Source organism: Platichthys flesus, chromosome 6 (genome assembly GCF_949316205.1).
Source record: "Platichthys flesus chromosome 6, fPlaFle2.1, whole genome shotgun sequence".
Lineage (NCBI taxonomy): Eukaryota > Metazoa > Chordata > Actinopteri > Pleuronectiformes > Pleuronectidae > Platichthys > Platichthys flesus.
The window spans coordinates 1,811,411-1,826,713 of record NC_084950.1 but is presented as its reverse complement, the minus strand read 5'-3'; the positions used below and the strand labels follow the sequence as shown (position 1 = coordinate 1,826,713).

General features: G+C 44.4%; 1 protein-coding gene across 14 annotated transcripts in view; it reads left to right on the top strand.

Annotated features, from left to right (window-relative positions):
- Positions 1-10,237, top strand: part of ndrg4 (NDRG family member 4) — a 31,208-nt gene extending 20,971 nt beyond the window's left edge. For 7 of the 14 annotated variants that reach the window (XM_062389122.1, XM_062389118.1, XM_062389125.1 and 4 more), the window contains 12 exons: positions 1,413-1,533; positions 1,734-1,796; positions 2,012-2,072; positions 2,177-2,401; positions 2,543-2,646; positions 2,766-2,822; positions 3,152-3,203; positions 4,365-4,412; positions 4,981-5,016; positions 5,159-5,210; positions 6,030-6,068; positions 7,077-10,237. In XM_062389122.1, the coding sequence (XP_062245106.1) occupies positions 1,413-1,533; positions 1,734-1,796; positions 2,012-2,072; positions 2,177-2,401; positions 2,543-2,646; positions 2,766-2,822; positions 3,152-3,203; positions 4,365-4,412; positions 4,981-5,016; positions 5,159-5,210; positions 6,030-6,068; positions 7,077-7,231 (1,013 nt within the window). In that variant the 3' untranslated portion in view covers positions 7,232-10,237. The remainder of the gene's footprint in view (positions 1-1,412; positions 1,534-1,733; positions 1,797-2,011; positions 2,073-2,176; positions 2,402-2,542; positions 2,647-2,765; positions 2,823-3,151; positions 3,204-4,364; positions 4,413-4,980; positions 5,017-5,158; positions 5,211-6,029; positions 6,069-7,076) is intronic. The other 7 variants (XM_062389129.1, XM_062389119.1, XM_062389127.1 and 4 more) reach the window with 3 other exon arrangements.
- The last annotated feature ends 5,066 nt before the right edge of the window (positions 10,238-15,303 follow it).

Here is a 15,303-nt window from a genome sequence, read left to right as displayed (position 1 = left end):
TAATACAACATAAATCCATGTGAAGAGGAGAGGACGGACAGATGTGCAGAAAATCAGAGGAGGAGGAGATTAGAACAAAATCAACGAGACATAGAAAAGGGCTGCGACCGAAATAGAAGAGAGGAGACGAGGAGACGAGGAGACGAGGAGACGAGGAGACAAGGAGACGAGGATGCAAAGGAACGGGTTGAGTGCGAGAGTCATCGATGAAATGTAGGTCAGAAAAACATCCTGCAGAGGGAGGGGGGGCGCGGCCGGCAGCAATGCAGCACTGACGGGTGGAGGTGGGACAGGGACGGGGATGGGGGGGGGGGGGGGGGGGGATGGGGGGGGGGGGGGGGTTTGGAGGATTCCATGTCAGGGACGGGAGCTGATCCAAAAACTGCAAATTTGGGATTTCAATAAAACGATTATGCATCTTATTTAGAACAGATTGAATTCACGATGCAAACACAGGGAAGTATAGAATGAAGTCACATAGCTCAGAATTAGCTCAGTGTCCAAGTTGTGTTCGCTGCAGCACCTTGAGGTTATTAATATTCATGAGCAGGCGATAAATCACTCGACTCTGCTGCATTTACAGGACGGAGCGGGAACTCAGAGAAGGGAAAATGGTTTTTAAATCTTAATGTTTCCACTGAAAAGATGAATTTAAAATGAGTCCAAACGGCAGACGGCCCAGCAGAGGAAACACAGAGGTAAAGATAAAAGGAACCGGAGAGAAGAGGGGAGTGAAAAAGAGAAGAAGAGATTAGAAGAGTGTCGGGGAGAGGAGGATGATTGAAGGAGAAGGAAAAGAGGTCGTGGCCCCGAAACTGACGGGAGGAAGAGGAGGAGAACAAAAACAGAAGAAGAGGAGAGAGAGAACCGGAGGATTAGTCGGAGAGGGAGAAAGAAAAATCCAAAAGCAGGAAGTAGGTCACGGTGCAGACTTCATCTCGCCGATGATTCAGCACAATCGTGGTGGGAGGAACTTCTCCCCTCGGCCCTCAGGTGGCGCTGTGGCACAGAGGGAGAGGTCACCGCCTCTGGGTCGTCGACCTCTGACCCAGTTGTCGTGTCCATTGGTCCAATTGATTAACGCCACTCAACCAGAGGACACAACGAGTCTGACGCACACGGGCGGAAAGTGGGACATCTGCAGAGACAAGTATCGAACATGTGACGTCAGAGTTCACTCTACTGAGTTTGAACTGGTTCAGGACATGGAGCTCGTTAGGGAGAGGAATCCTCGGGGGGGGGGGGGGGGGTTGTTGGGGGAAAAGAGATTTAAGTCAAATGGTAGTTTATTACGTTTTAGATCCAGACGACATCTTTGCTGATCTCTGTTAACAGCTGCACTTCCTCTGTCCTTCCTCCGGCCTCTGACTGACTCCCTTGATTCCTTTCCTCCCTCCCCCGCTCTCCGACAGACAAACTGTGCTTCAACTCCTTCTTCAACAACGAGGACATGCAGGAGATCACCAAGCACTTTGTGGTCTGTCACGTGGACGCCCCGGGGCAGCAGGTCGGAGCGTCTCAGATGCCCCAGGGGTAAAGGAGCCTGAACTCTTCTTCTTCTTCTTCTTCTTCTTCTTCTTCTTCTTCTTCTTCTTCTTCTTCTTCTTCTTCTTCTTCTTCTTCTTCTTCTTCTTCTTCTTCTTCTTCTGCTTCTTCTTCTTCTTCTTCTTTGTCTTCTTCTTTAATGTTGTCTTTATGATCTTAATGTCATCATGTATATTGTCTCCCTGCAGGTACCTGTATCCCACCATGGACCAGTTGGCCGGGATGTTGCCGACTGTGGTGCAGCACTTTGGGTTTGTGCTCCTCGCTTTTAAATTCAAATGTTTAATTTCACACACTTTACACAAAGAACACACATTTAAGATCTGGTGACACCAATCGAATCTTATTGTTATTGTTATACATAAATCCGTGTCTCTGTCCACCATCAACATTCTGTAACATCGAGCATCAGAGTGTTTCCTTCACTTTTAAAACACGGCGTCTAATGGATCAATGATGTTTTTAGATTTAAGAGCATCGTTGGGATCGGAGTTGGAGCCGGAGCTTACGTTCTGGCCAAGTTCGCTGTGAGTCCGATCAAACCACATATCTTCTAAATGATCCTCTAAAGATATGAATTTAATATTTAGATTTGATATCATCTGAATCGGTCTGTGTTCTCTGCTCTCAGCTGATCTTCCCCGACCTGGTGGAGGGTTTGGTTCTGCTCAACATCGACCCCAATGGCAAAGGATGGATCGACTGGGCCACCACCAAGGTGCTCGCCTCTCACAGCTCACGGATCAAGCCCGACCGTTCGATTCCTCATGGTAATAATCTCCCTGTTGTCTCTCCTCAGCTGTCAGGTCTGACCAGCGCGCTGCCGGATGTGGTGCTGCCACATCTCTTCAGTCAGGTGCGTTCACGGTCCACAGAGAAAAATGGACTCAGTTGTTTCAGTTTTCATAATTTTGAGGGTACAAACGGGAAACTGACATTTTGTGTGTGTGTGTGTGTGTGTGTGTGTGTGTGTGTGTGTGTGTGTGTGTGTGTGCAGGAGGAGCTGATGAACAACACAGAGCTGGTGCAGAGCTACCGACAACAGATCAACAACACAGTCAACCTGTTCAACCTGCAGCTCTTCTGGAACATGTACAACAGGTGGAGAGACACACACACACACACACACACACACACACACAGACACACACAGACACACACACACACACACACACACACACACACAGTTCATCTTGTCATCATGATGTCTGCTCCTTCAGTCGCAGGGACCTGGAGATGAATCGCAGCGGGACGGTGATCAACGCCAAGACCCTGAAGTGAGTTGTTGGTTGTTTTCTGGTTCTGGTAAAGAAGTCATTGATTTTTATCATTGATGATATTATTTCCTACATAAACAAAACAACTATTTAACAAGACAATGTGTAAAATAAAGCATTAAAGACCAAATACCTGGTTAAAAGCAATAAAATAATAAAAACAATCAAAATCTAATATAACATTGTGACGAGCAAACGACCTGAAAACCTGCGACACTCAGAAATAATGAGAAGAATCATAATTTTCTTTAGCCCCAAAAATCTAAACCAGTAAATCTTAAATGAAATGATCCTCCATCAAATCCAACATGGCCGCTGTTCTCCTGCAGGTGTCCCACGATGCTGGTGGTAGGAGACAACGCTCCGGCTGAGGAAGGAGTGGTGAGTCCTTCTTCTCCTTTTCTTGTCTCCTCAGGCTGGAGCTCTGTTTCACCAGCGCCCCCTGGTGGTCCTTCTCATTTACCTTCTTCTTTAATTCACTCCTTCTTCCTTCTTGGTGATCGTCTCTCTGAGAAACACTGAACTCTTCCTCCCCCTCCTCTTCCTCTTCCTCTGCTCAGTGTTTTGTGAATCCTCACAGAGACTGTTTGTCCTCATTCAGCTCGACAGACCTGGTTCACCCACACAGTGTGTGTCTGTTTCCAGTCTGTCTGTGTCAATCTGTGTGTGTGTGTGTGTCCATCTGTGTGTGTGTGTGTGTATCCATTTGTGTGTATGTGTTGCTGTTCCCGTGAGGCCGGGACGCTCTGTCTCTAGCGTTATACTTTCAAGTGGCCCAGATATTTGTGCTTCGGCACCAGTTCATCTTCTGCATGTTTGCAGGAGGGATGGGACGGAGGTGCAGAGGGGGGGGGGGGGGGGGGGGGGGATGTTGTTGTAAACCTCTCGGAAAGAGAGAAAGATGGAGAGATAGGGAGCCACAGAGCGGTGACAGAGGTTGTTTTATTGCATGTGACAGATGGAGGTCAGGTTAATGTTTCATACCCGCCGATAGGAGCAGTTGTGAATTTGTGTTGTTTCCTCTGGCATCGCAGACGAATCCGTTCAGAGACGTCATTTAAATCCAAAACACACACACAGTGTTTACGTCTCCTGCTCCTCAGGCAGGAGATTTTCAATTATTATCCGACTTGAATCTGAATCTGCATCCAGACGTTATGAGCACAAATCAGAGAAAACAGACAAACGTGCATTTGCTTTATTCATGTTTGCATGCAAACACACACAGAGAGGAAAAACAAAGTCTGTGTGTGAATGACGCTGTGTGTCTGTGCCTGTGTCTGTGCCTGTGTGTGTTTGTGTGTCTGTGTGTGTGTGTGTGTGTGTGTGTGTTAACAGTACGGCTGTGTTATTGGCTGCAGCAGTGACTCATCTCTGCAGCTCACTGCAGTATCTGGGTCACACACACACACACTCATATAATCAAACAATAACATCCACATCTACGTCCTGAGGATCTCTAACTTCAACACATCATCAGGCTTCTTGTCTCTGTATCAGTTTATTTTTTTGCTTATTCATTTCTGTCGTTGTTTTTTCCAGGTTGAGTGCAACTCCAAACTGGATCCGACCAACACCACCTTCCTGAAGGTAATGGTTCGTCCCGGTGTAATGGTTTCTCCTGCAGCTGCTGCACATCCACACAGAACCTGTTGACGTTTTAGATTTTTATTTTTCTTAAATTTAAATCACCAAATGTGACGATTTAACCGTTTGTCCAGATCAACCATTAACAACATGAGCACGTAAACATGGTGATAGTTCGTCTCTGAATCAAATCAAACCAATTTAGAAAGAGATTAATTAGTTGCCATGTTTCGATTAATGTGTGGACTCCAGAGACAATGAATCCAATCTCATATTAATCAGAACACGGGAACAAACGGTCTCTCGTGTGCACACAAAAATAATACCAAGTGCTTTTTGTGATAGAATGTGGCCTTGGCAGATGGTTTTGTGTCTATGGTAACTGTGTCGGTAGCTGTAGTAAATGCTCTGCTGATAGAAAGACACTCATTTCAGGGATTTGCCTAAAATCTGTCATAGATGGTTATAAATCCTCATATTCTGCTTCTCAGAAGGAAAAGTTAATCGACAGAGACTAACCAAGAAAGGGTGTCAATCTGAATTTGTGAGCTTGTTTCTCCTGTTGTGGCAGATGGCCGATTCTGGTGGACTCCCCCAGCTCACACAGGTAACACACCAACAAACAGCAACACACACTCAACAGGCTGTCGCACAATCAAATGAAACCTATAATCAGAATCCAGACGGACCCTGAAGGCATCATGTTAAACTGTCCGATCTAATGAAAACTGTGACGTGTTGTTTTCCAGCCTGGAAAGCTGACCGAAGCCTTCAAGTACTTCCTGCAGGGAATGGGCTACAGTAAGTATCTAGAACCACAACTGTGCTCTGTGAGTGAGAGGTCTCGACCAAAAGTAGCTGGATCTTATTCAAGGAACTAAAACATTCCTGCAGGCTGTCGTTCGGATGCATTTCCACCGTGATCTGAAAACCAGGTGTGAGTGCTGACATATGGCTACATGCTGTTCCTCTCACATCCACCAGGGGGCGGTAATGCGCAATACTATACAACAACAATGCCTTCTGGGAATAGTGTGCATGCTGCAGCCAAGAGAAAGTGACATTAAAGGATTTTAAACATAAGTGTGCAGAGGATGGGAAAAACTTTATGGATGTTTTCGACTGATAAGTGTTTAGAGACTGCAGTGGGACAAATATGATTCGGACAGTTTGGCACATTTAGATGGTATAATGGAAAATCTATTCATAAATGTAGCAGCACTAGAAAAACAGTAAACATGTAGGAGACGTAAATCACGCTGTTAGTGACTTAGCGTCAGCACGAGTGACAAAGATTATTCATAACACCAGAGTTAAGGAAACAGATTTTTATAACTATTGCTGCGATTCAGCGGCTGATATAACACGTTGCTCTCGACATGGAAGTGAGATATCGTCTAAACGCCACCTCCCCCCCCCCCCCCACGCCGATTTGAGACACTTTTAGGGGGTAAAAAGATTTAACTTAATTTTGGATCATGGTGGAAATGTACACAGTGGTCCTAGTTTCTGCGGTCGACACAAGTCTGTACATTCATTTCAGTGGAAGTTGTTCTGTGTGTGGTGACAGAATACGAGTTGTGTTAATCCTGCTCTGTCTCCCTTGCCCTGTTCTCTCAGTCGCTTATGTGAAGGATCGGAGGTTGAGTGGAGGGCCAGGTACTTCCTCCTCCCCCCTTCACCTCTGACCTCTTATTGCTGCCCTGTTGGATGATATTGGCATTTTGGAATTTATGTTGATCTTTAATTTTTGCAACTAATACACTATTTTTGGGGCTGTTATGGAATCTTTATGTTTGCCCATCTTTGTTTCATCAAAAATAATTTTTCCTCCCATGGAAAAATAAACTGTCTTTACTCTCCCCCCCCCCCATTCCTTTACCATCACATCTCCAGTACCGCTCTTTGCATGGCCTTCAGTTAACTTGGAGCCTCCTGACTTTAGAATGATTGTCAACATATACAAATGAATAGCTATAGACTTGTTAAAAGAATGAACTCTCAATATAGGTCCTTTAATATGCTCATTCAACTTGAAAAGTTAAAGATCATATTATATAATGAGAATTTCATGTCTCTTCTTTTTATCATAAAGTATTAAGGCACATATTCAGAAAGTTAGGGTGTAAACATTCCATAACTCACGTAACGGCAGCTATGTCACTTGTGTTAAATTTATGAATATAATGTTAATACATTTCTATTGGATGAATTATTAAAATTTTTACCTTTTTGCTCAGATTTAACCTGAACATAATCAGAGCCTGGATCAGTTCATCGAGCTTCAGGCTTCGTTCTAAACTCAACACAATTCACGACTTGACTAATATTGATGTGTACTTTAATACAATTCCATAACGGATATATTAAACTGTACAAAGTGATCCCAGAGTTTCTCCAGCATGTTCCTGTGTCTGCTTGTGGAGACACTAACGCCTTCAGAGACCGAACCAGTCGAGTCCCAGTTGAACGAAGCAGCGTCTCACCAGCAGCAGAAACCAGTTACTCTTTAGTTCTCATTAGCATGAACTCCCCACATCTCTCCGACATCAACTGATCTCACTTCTTTTTTTTTCATCTTTCTAAAAAAACGTGATGCTAATCTATTTTTATCTCTGCTCCCCCCCCCCCCCCCCCATGTTTTCCCCTCCCCCTCTTCCTTCCCAGTGCCCTCCGCCAGTATGACCCGCCTGGTGCGCTCCAGGACGGCCTCCCTGACCAGCGCCAGCTCCATCGACGGGTCGCGCTCTCGGGCCTGCACCCACTCCGACAGCACCGAGGGGGTGGGCCCGGTCACCCACACCATGGAGGTGTCCTGCTGAAGGGCCGTGGAAGGAGGGAGGGAGGGGGGGGGAGGGGTGGAGAGAGGAGGGGAGGTGGGGGAGATGGGGAGGTGTTGTTTTTAGATGTGAAGGAGACAGAATTGAGACAGCTCTCTCTGTCGGCCATCTTCTCCCCCCCAACCCCACTGTATAATATCGTATGTATTACTACTAACCCCCCCCCCCACACACACCTTATGAATATCCACTTCAACTCCCCCCTCGCGTTTCCCATCACAATATGGGCAACTGTTTTTGTTCTTGTGTTTGCTAATTGTCTCCTCATTCGTTGCCTGCGTCCCTTCTAGCCGCGCCCCCCACCCCCCCACCCCCCCCTGCCTGTCAACAGTCAACAAAGCATCATGTGACCTGGAGCTGCTGTTCACAATGTGGTGTGAGTACGTGAAAGTGAGGGATGAGGAGGAGGAGTTATCTTTTCAGGGAGTTGACAAAGAAAGAGTTTCGAGCAATATATGTTGTTGTTGTTGTTGTTGTTGTTGCTGTTTTACAGAAGTGTGAGTTTCTCTCTCTGTGTTGTGTATCTCTCTCCACGTGACAGGTGAGCATAAGGGGGGGGGGGGGGGCGTGTCCAGAGTGTGACAGACGGCAGAGCGCAGCCAATCGTAGTCCAGTGCACCTGTAGTTCTTAGAGGAGATAAATTAGCCTGAGTAGCTTCACACACTGATTTCCAGCTGCATGTGGTCAGATTTCATATCATACAATTGTAAAGTTGTGTTAGAATATGAAGCGTGTGAGTGTTTCCACACGTGTGATACAGGTGTACGACTGACATGGAGGAAATGGACGGACCTATTTAATCTTCGTAAACACTTTACGTATTACAAATATAGATTTAGAGAATAATCGTGTTTGATAAGTTTGTTCTGGAACTTCTTCTTATGTCGTGACAGGAAACCACAAGTCGTACATTTCACCACCAGGCAGCTCAGCTAACGTCCACCTGACAATCTGTGAACTGCTTCCATTCCAATGAATTATAAATATGAATATTCAGTCTAATGTATGTTTGATATTAAATTACAAAGTGGGACCATCACATAGAAGTTAATCTTATTCACACTAATTGGAACATGACACATTCTGATAATTTTACAACTCAATTTTAACGTTTTTACTGGATTAGTGTTGTGTTGTCGAGTGCAGCTTTAAGATGTGTGTCATCATTTCTTAGAAAGTCCACTACATGAGTGTAGAATAGAATAACTATTAATGAACATGTATATGCATGTGAATGTGACATCGTGGGGCAGTCTAGTATCTGAGTAGTAGCAGCTTTAGTGCAGCGTCTTCCATCAGCACCAAGTCAAGTAGAGTCATGAACCATCATCAGTGTGTGAGTGTTTCTGTGTCCAAACAGAAACTACACGGAGCTGGACTCTGAAAGGGAACGCAGCCAAAGAGGAAACATCACATACAAGCTTTCATAGAATTCACCAGTAGGAGTGTCTCTGTGCTTAGCGTGTTGTGCAGTACATGTGTGTAGATCTAGTGAAGCCGTGCGGTGCTGTCTGTTTTAACACTGGACCCCCTCGTCCGTGGCGTTCAGAGTTGGCGTCCCCAGGTAACGTCTGTGTTCATGTCCCCCCCCCCCCCCCTGTCCCCTTCAACTGTTTCCCCTTTTACCAAAACACCCTTTGGTCCCCTGTCAGAAAGGGGGCGGAGCCTCCAATCGCTGAGGTGCGCGCTTGCCTGAGGCGGCCTGTAAGGGGCGGGGCTTTTTTGGAGCCATTTGGGCGCCAAGTTCGGAATGTAGGGCAACCCCCAGCCGACGACCCCTCCCACACCCCCCAACTGCCAAAAAACCCAATTCACAAGGTGCCCCGCCTCTCACAGGCAAGCCGGCCGCCACCATAAAGGGCTATCAGCTGAAGTCACTTTCTAAAGTAGCGCTGGTGTTTGTGCTGTTTCCGTGCACCAGGGGGCGCCAGAGATGTGGAGGAGAGTTTGTTCCCACAACACAGAGAGAGAGAGAGAGAGAGAGAGAGAGGGAGAGAGAGAGAGAGAGAGAGAGAGATTCTGTAGAACAGGATGAATGTCAAAGAGAAAGAATGTGATTTTTATTTTTTTGTCGAAGCGTGAAACTGAAAAATGTGGAACGGAGATGATAATGAAGATGAGGATGAAGATGAAGATGATGATGAGGATGAAGATGATGATGATGATGATGATGATAATGATAATGGGAGGATACTGGTCTGATTAAAACAGTCATTCCTCATTTCACCAACACTGAAGTTTGCATGTAGCGCAGTTTGTAAATGGTAATAGTTTGAATATTTTCTACCATCTAACTCAGCTTATATTCAATCTGCATGGGGGGGGGGGGGGGGGGGCTCCTGAATGTACTTTGTCCCCTTAATGAAGTGCTGTACAGTATTGTCCTCTTCCCCCCCCACATCTTTGACCCTTGACCCTGTACATGAAAACCCTGCTCCTCCTAAACGTCTCCACGTAGTCACGTACTGCTTCGCGCTTTATTTTGAAAGTCCTCACCGCCTGTAAGCTGTTTCTGGATCAGTTTGTGTCGACCTCAGTCCTCCTTGCACTTGTAGATACTTTTATTTAGAGAGCAGGTCACCTGAGCCGGACGCTTTAACTCTTAACGCAACTGTATCGTGAACATCGACTTCGATTCCGTTCCTCTTCCCTCGGAGTTCCTCTTTTTCAAACATAGGATGTAACCTCATCTTGATATAATGATATTGGTTCTCGTGTACTGCTTCTTTTCTTCTTACTAACATTATGATGATTTGTATAGAGCAATAAGTTCTGTTTCTGTTCCTCGTCTGGATTGTGTTTCATATTGGGCGGGAGGGGGGGTCTTCCCTGTGGGCTTGTTTCTATCGGGAGGGGAAGCGCTGCGTTGTTGTCATTAAGTACCGTTAAGTTTAAATATATATTAATACATATACAAGGTAAACTGTCTCTGTCTATGTACTGATCAAGTAACAAGTGAAAAATAAAGACTTGATGTCAGAATTTGAGATTCAGGTGTTGGGTCTTTTTTATGATTTTACTACAGGATCAAACGTAGTTAGTATTTCATAAGTTCTATCTGCTGAAGAAATTAAAACCAAAGAAATATATGACACTAGCAAGTTGTAAGATAATTAAATCAAACAACTATTAATGAACAGTTGTTTTTATAAAGTATCTTCAATATAATTTGTGCTTTTCTTGAGAGGCTTCTTCCAAAATCTGTATTTCAGAAAGCTGCTCTGAACCAAAAGCTATTTCTGTAATGAGCAGATCATTTTGCTGTACATGCAGGTTTATTAATGATAGTGATAATCTTATTGAAAAACACATAAAACTTAACTCAACCTCAGACCAAAAACAAGTAGAAGAAAAACAAGTGAAACGAAGGTAAACAGACGTGTTAGGACATAAACAACAACAGGTTTATTAACATGTTTATTATAAGGCCTGTTTCTATATTAATATAATATAAATGTTGTATTTTCTCTCACACAATACTTATTCCCCCCCAACCTATATGCCAGACTACACCAGCAGAGGTCAGTGTTGCTCTTTGTGGGACACTGGCGCCATCTGTTGACCTCCGATGACTCAGACTGTGGTTTGTAAATGTTGTGGAAGAGAATTCATCATTCTGACCTTTACACAGAATCATAAACACATTTTATATGTTGTACCAGAAGAAATCTATATGTAGTAATAACGTTAAAGCAAAACTATGATAGTTCTACTGAGCAACAGCGCCCCCTGTAGCCACATGTGGTCACTTTACTGTTGGCCTACATAAATGCAGCAACACAGTTTGTGTTGCAGGTGAAACGTGATGAGAGATGAACAACTTTAAGTGTGAACAGTTGTGTGTTTTTTGTGGGATGAACTGAAATTGTGAAACGTGAAGCCGCTCAGTCGGGGTTCATGACCTGAAGTGACAATTAGATCATAACAGATGTGGGTTCATATAAAATAAACACATATATGTCTCTCTGTGTGTGTGTGTGTGTGTGTGTATGTGTGTGTGTGTGTGTGTGTGTGTGTGTGTGTGTGTGTTGCACAAAGATGAGGCTGCACTGATTGTGATACTGTTCACAAACACACTGAGCTGATAAGTATTCAAACCTTGTCTAGACTGCATCAAGAAACCTACCTCCCTCTCCCCCCCACACCCTCTCTCTCTCTCCCTCTGCGTTGATGCTCTGGGGACTCCAGCATCCAAAAAGCTAGCGAGAGAGAGAGTGAGAGAGAGAGAGAGAGAGAGAGAGAGAGAGAGAGAGAGAGAGAGAGAGAGAGAGAGAGAGAGAGAGAGAGAGAGAGAGAGAGAGAGAGAGAGAGAGAGAGAGAGTGGAAGGGAGAGAGAGCAAAGGGAAATCCTTGCCTCCTCCCTCATTTCCAGAAGGAGATAAGGTGAGTAACGAACCCTCCATCTTTACCTCCTCTGTGGTTTTCTTCATGTCTTCATGCAGCAGTAAATAAAGCTCAGACTTTCACTGTGATGATAAATGTTGTATAGCATCGAGGAGCAGGTGAGAGGTTTCATGCTCTGGTTGTTAGATGATCTGTGATGGGTGATGACAGACAGCTGCCAATCATCATCCTATTATCAAATCAGGTTTCATTTGTGAAGTTAAATGTTTTAAAGTAAAGTTTTCTCAGATTCTAGAAGATGTCGTGTCCATGAGGAGAAGTCATCAGCAGGACAGGATATGAATGGATTTAGTCAATTATCATACTAATAGATATGACTGTAAAGATGGACGGCACATCTCAAACACAGGTCAGATGCAGGCACCACCATCTTGCATCTGGAACACACCTGTAATCTGGAGTCTCTGCAGTAGAGACAGAGGAGTTGATGCTGTCCACCAGTCTCAGCTGTCAATCATAACCACAGACCGTTATAAAAATGGACGTAGAGTCCGGGTCCGGAAAGTGAAGCCAAAGTTCATGTACCTGAAACCTGTTTTCTCTGTAATGACCACCAGAGGGCGACTCACCTGAGAAGATGACTCTACTTCTCACTTTATAACGTCAGGAAACATTCAGGAGTTTATGTCTCAGTCTCTAGTTTCAAGTCTCCTCCAATAGAGCTGATGAGTCAAATAGATCATAAAGCACCGTCCAGTGGAGGCAGGTGGAGGTGGGTGTCTCCACCCCCCCAAACACTCTGCAAACTAAGGCTTCAAACCAGCAGCTCACAAACCAGCTGGTGACGTCTCAGTGGGTTGTCCCATCTGCTAACATGGAGGAGATGGTTTTTTTTTTTAACCTATACTGCAGCCAGACACCAGGGGGCGATACAGATGTTTTTGCTTCACAACTGTCATGTTGTCTACATTTTTATTCAGCTTTAAATTGTTAATATTTAACAATATTCAGATTTTTGGTCCATATTTGAATCGTAGTACGTTAAAGAAGTTTCCCCCCGGATATGAATCATATCATTACAGTTTACAGTTAGATCATTTTTCTGTTAATGCTGAACTGTACGTTTGTGTTTTCATTGTTATTCCGGTCACGGTCTCGTGCCTGAAGTGAAACGAGCCTCTGAAGACTCATAGATTATCTGAAAAGTGTTCCTGTTTCCCACTGTGTCACCGGCTCCCAGTGCTGCAGAGTGGGAGGGAGCTGTTTGGGTTGACCTGATTTATAACACAGGGAAGAAAACCAGGTGGGGAGTGTAATTGGAAAGAGAGAGAGCGGATGAAGGGAAGAGGAGGAGGAGAAGGAGGAGTAGAGGAAGTACACTGAGGAAGCAGGAGAAAAAGGAGGTGACTGGGGGAATTGGTAATTTCAGACTGTAACTTAACTGCATGTGAGTGTCACGTATGTTCGGGGCGTGTGTCCGTGTTCAGATCTTTACTTCACTCCTTCTTTTATCTCTAAGTTTTTCTTTTTGTCAAACAGCCTCATAAATATGAATCAACTACAGAAAAGTTCAATAACTTGATTATCACTGCACCTTTAAAACCTGCACTGAATACAAAATGCTTCACCAAGAAAAACACATTCGTCATCATTTTGTAGCTAAAGTGAAATTTCTACTTTCTACGTCAGACATCAGACGTTTAAATAATGAAATACTGACGATACCGAGACGTTTGAATCACGGGAGGCTTTTTAGAAATAAACTGTAAACACATGAGAAACAGTTCGCTGTGGATTTACCATAAAATCCAAATTTATTTCAACAGCTATTGTTTATTTATTTGTTTATTTAGAAGGATCCCCTTTAGCTCTACCCTAAGACAGAGCTTCCTTTAGTGGGGTCCACATTTAAGACATACATACTGACATCAAACATTTTAAAACAAACATTAAATACCAATATCAAACATTTAAAACATACCTTACATTATAAATAGGTTACATTAGAGATATGAAAAGTTAATATACATCAAAATAGTGATTATATAATATTACAGATATCAAAAATAAATTTAGTGGTTATGCAATATTACCTTTGTCATGATATGAAACACTGATATATACAATTCCATAGTAGCGAAAACTGCAACCCATGTAAGAGAATACTACTCCTTTATGTACAGTACCTCACAATCTAGTGTCAAAAGAATTTATGAGGAGCAAACAGTGCAGAAGGAAGTCTGAGAGGAAACGTTCAGAATTTGACAAATCGCTGACGAGACGTGGAGAAGCTGAATCAGAGTCCTGATTTAATGTCCCCGTCCTCTTCATTAATTAGAATCTACTTCACTTTGCTCCGGCTGCAGAATGAGCAGCACTAATATCTTTGGCAGTCCGGTCCAAACCAAACCCATTTAATTTGCTGTGTGGCTCCAGATGAAGCAGATCCGTCCCTGGAAGCTCGTCCGTCTGGATCTCATTCTGCAGAATCATCCTCCGAGGCGCGTTACAGGTCAGAGATCTCTTCTAGTTAGGTTCTGTTCTATGATGAAAAGAGCAACACACGTTTCGGCTCTCCATCGTTTAAATCACTGCACTGTCCGGTGAAATGTTTCGGGTTCAGCTCAGAGATCATTCACGAGAGGAGATGTTATTAAGATGATAACCAGAGCTTCACAGAGAGAATGTGCATCTGGTTTTTAACCCGTTGAAATGAAGCAGAGTCTAATGTGGACCTCTTATTGTTGGTTCACCTGAGACAGGGACAAAGCTGCACCCTGTCCCAGTCAGACCAGTCGTCCCCTGTCTTCAAACACGATGAAACAACAGTGACAGGTCTGATGCTGCCTTCACACTCGTGTCACTCACAGAATCGTTTGTTCGAGTTCAAACGCTTCATCTTGAGCGAGCAAAGTGATCGAGGGGAACTTTCCCATCTGTTACACTAACATGCCAACGTCTTCGCTGGCCTGAGATCTGCTGCACAGAGTCTTCATGATGCTGACTTCCTGCTTCTCCAGCTGACTTCCTGCTCCACTGGCGGACGTGATGGGTCCAGTGTAATCTTCGGCCATCAGCTTTATTCTCCACTGGGATTAAGGACAACCCCTCATCCTCTGCGTGTGTCAGTGTGTGTCAGTGTGTGTTTATTTGTTTGTGGACATCTTTTGCCGTATATTACCGACCGCAGATCAAACCAAACCCACCAGTCACTCTGTTGGCTCTGAAGGGGATTAAGGCCAGCTGGTCCAAACCATGTGTGAATGCCCGAGGGGGGTGTTCTGTGACCAAACGTGGGCCGATTCATTCGAGACCCCAGGTTCATGATGGAAAACGTGGAATTTGACGGTGCAGTTTTCCTTTGCTCTGCACTGAAGGTAACACAAAGTGATGTTGTGTGTCAGCTGCGTCTTGAGCCGGTTCATCTCCTTGTATCTGCAGCACAACACAACTGAACACACTCTGCGTTCAGAAGCTGAGACATGTGCTGGGACACGTCTCATTCTGCAGAGCAGCAGGAACCTTTCATCAAGGGAGCGTCTATAAAGAGCTTCACAGTCGATTCTAAATTATTGAACACACACGTCGCACACAGCTGGAAGTGCTTCTCCGTGTCCAGGCGTCTGGGGTCAGATGGTGGAGATGTGGTTGGTGTACGTTGTTTTATTTGGTTGTTGTGTTGAGATGGAATCTGGCCCATTGGACCACT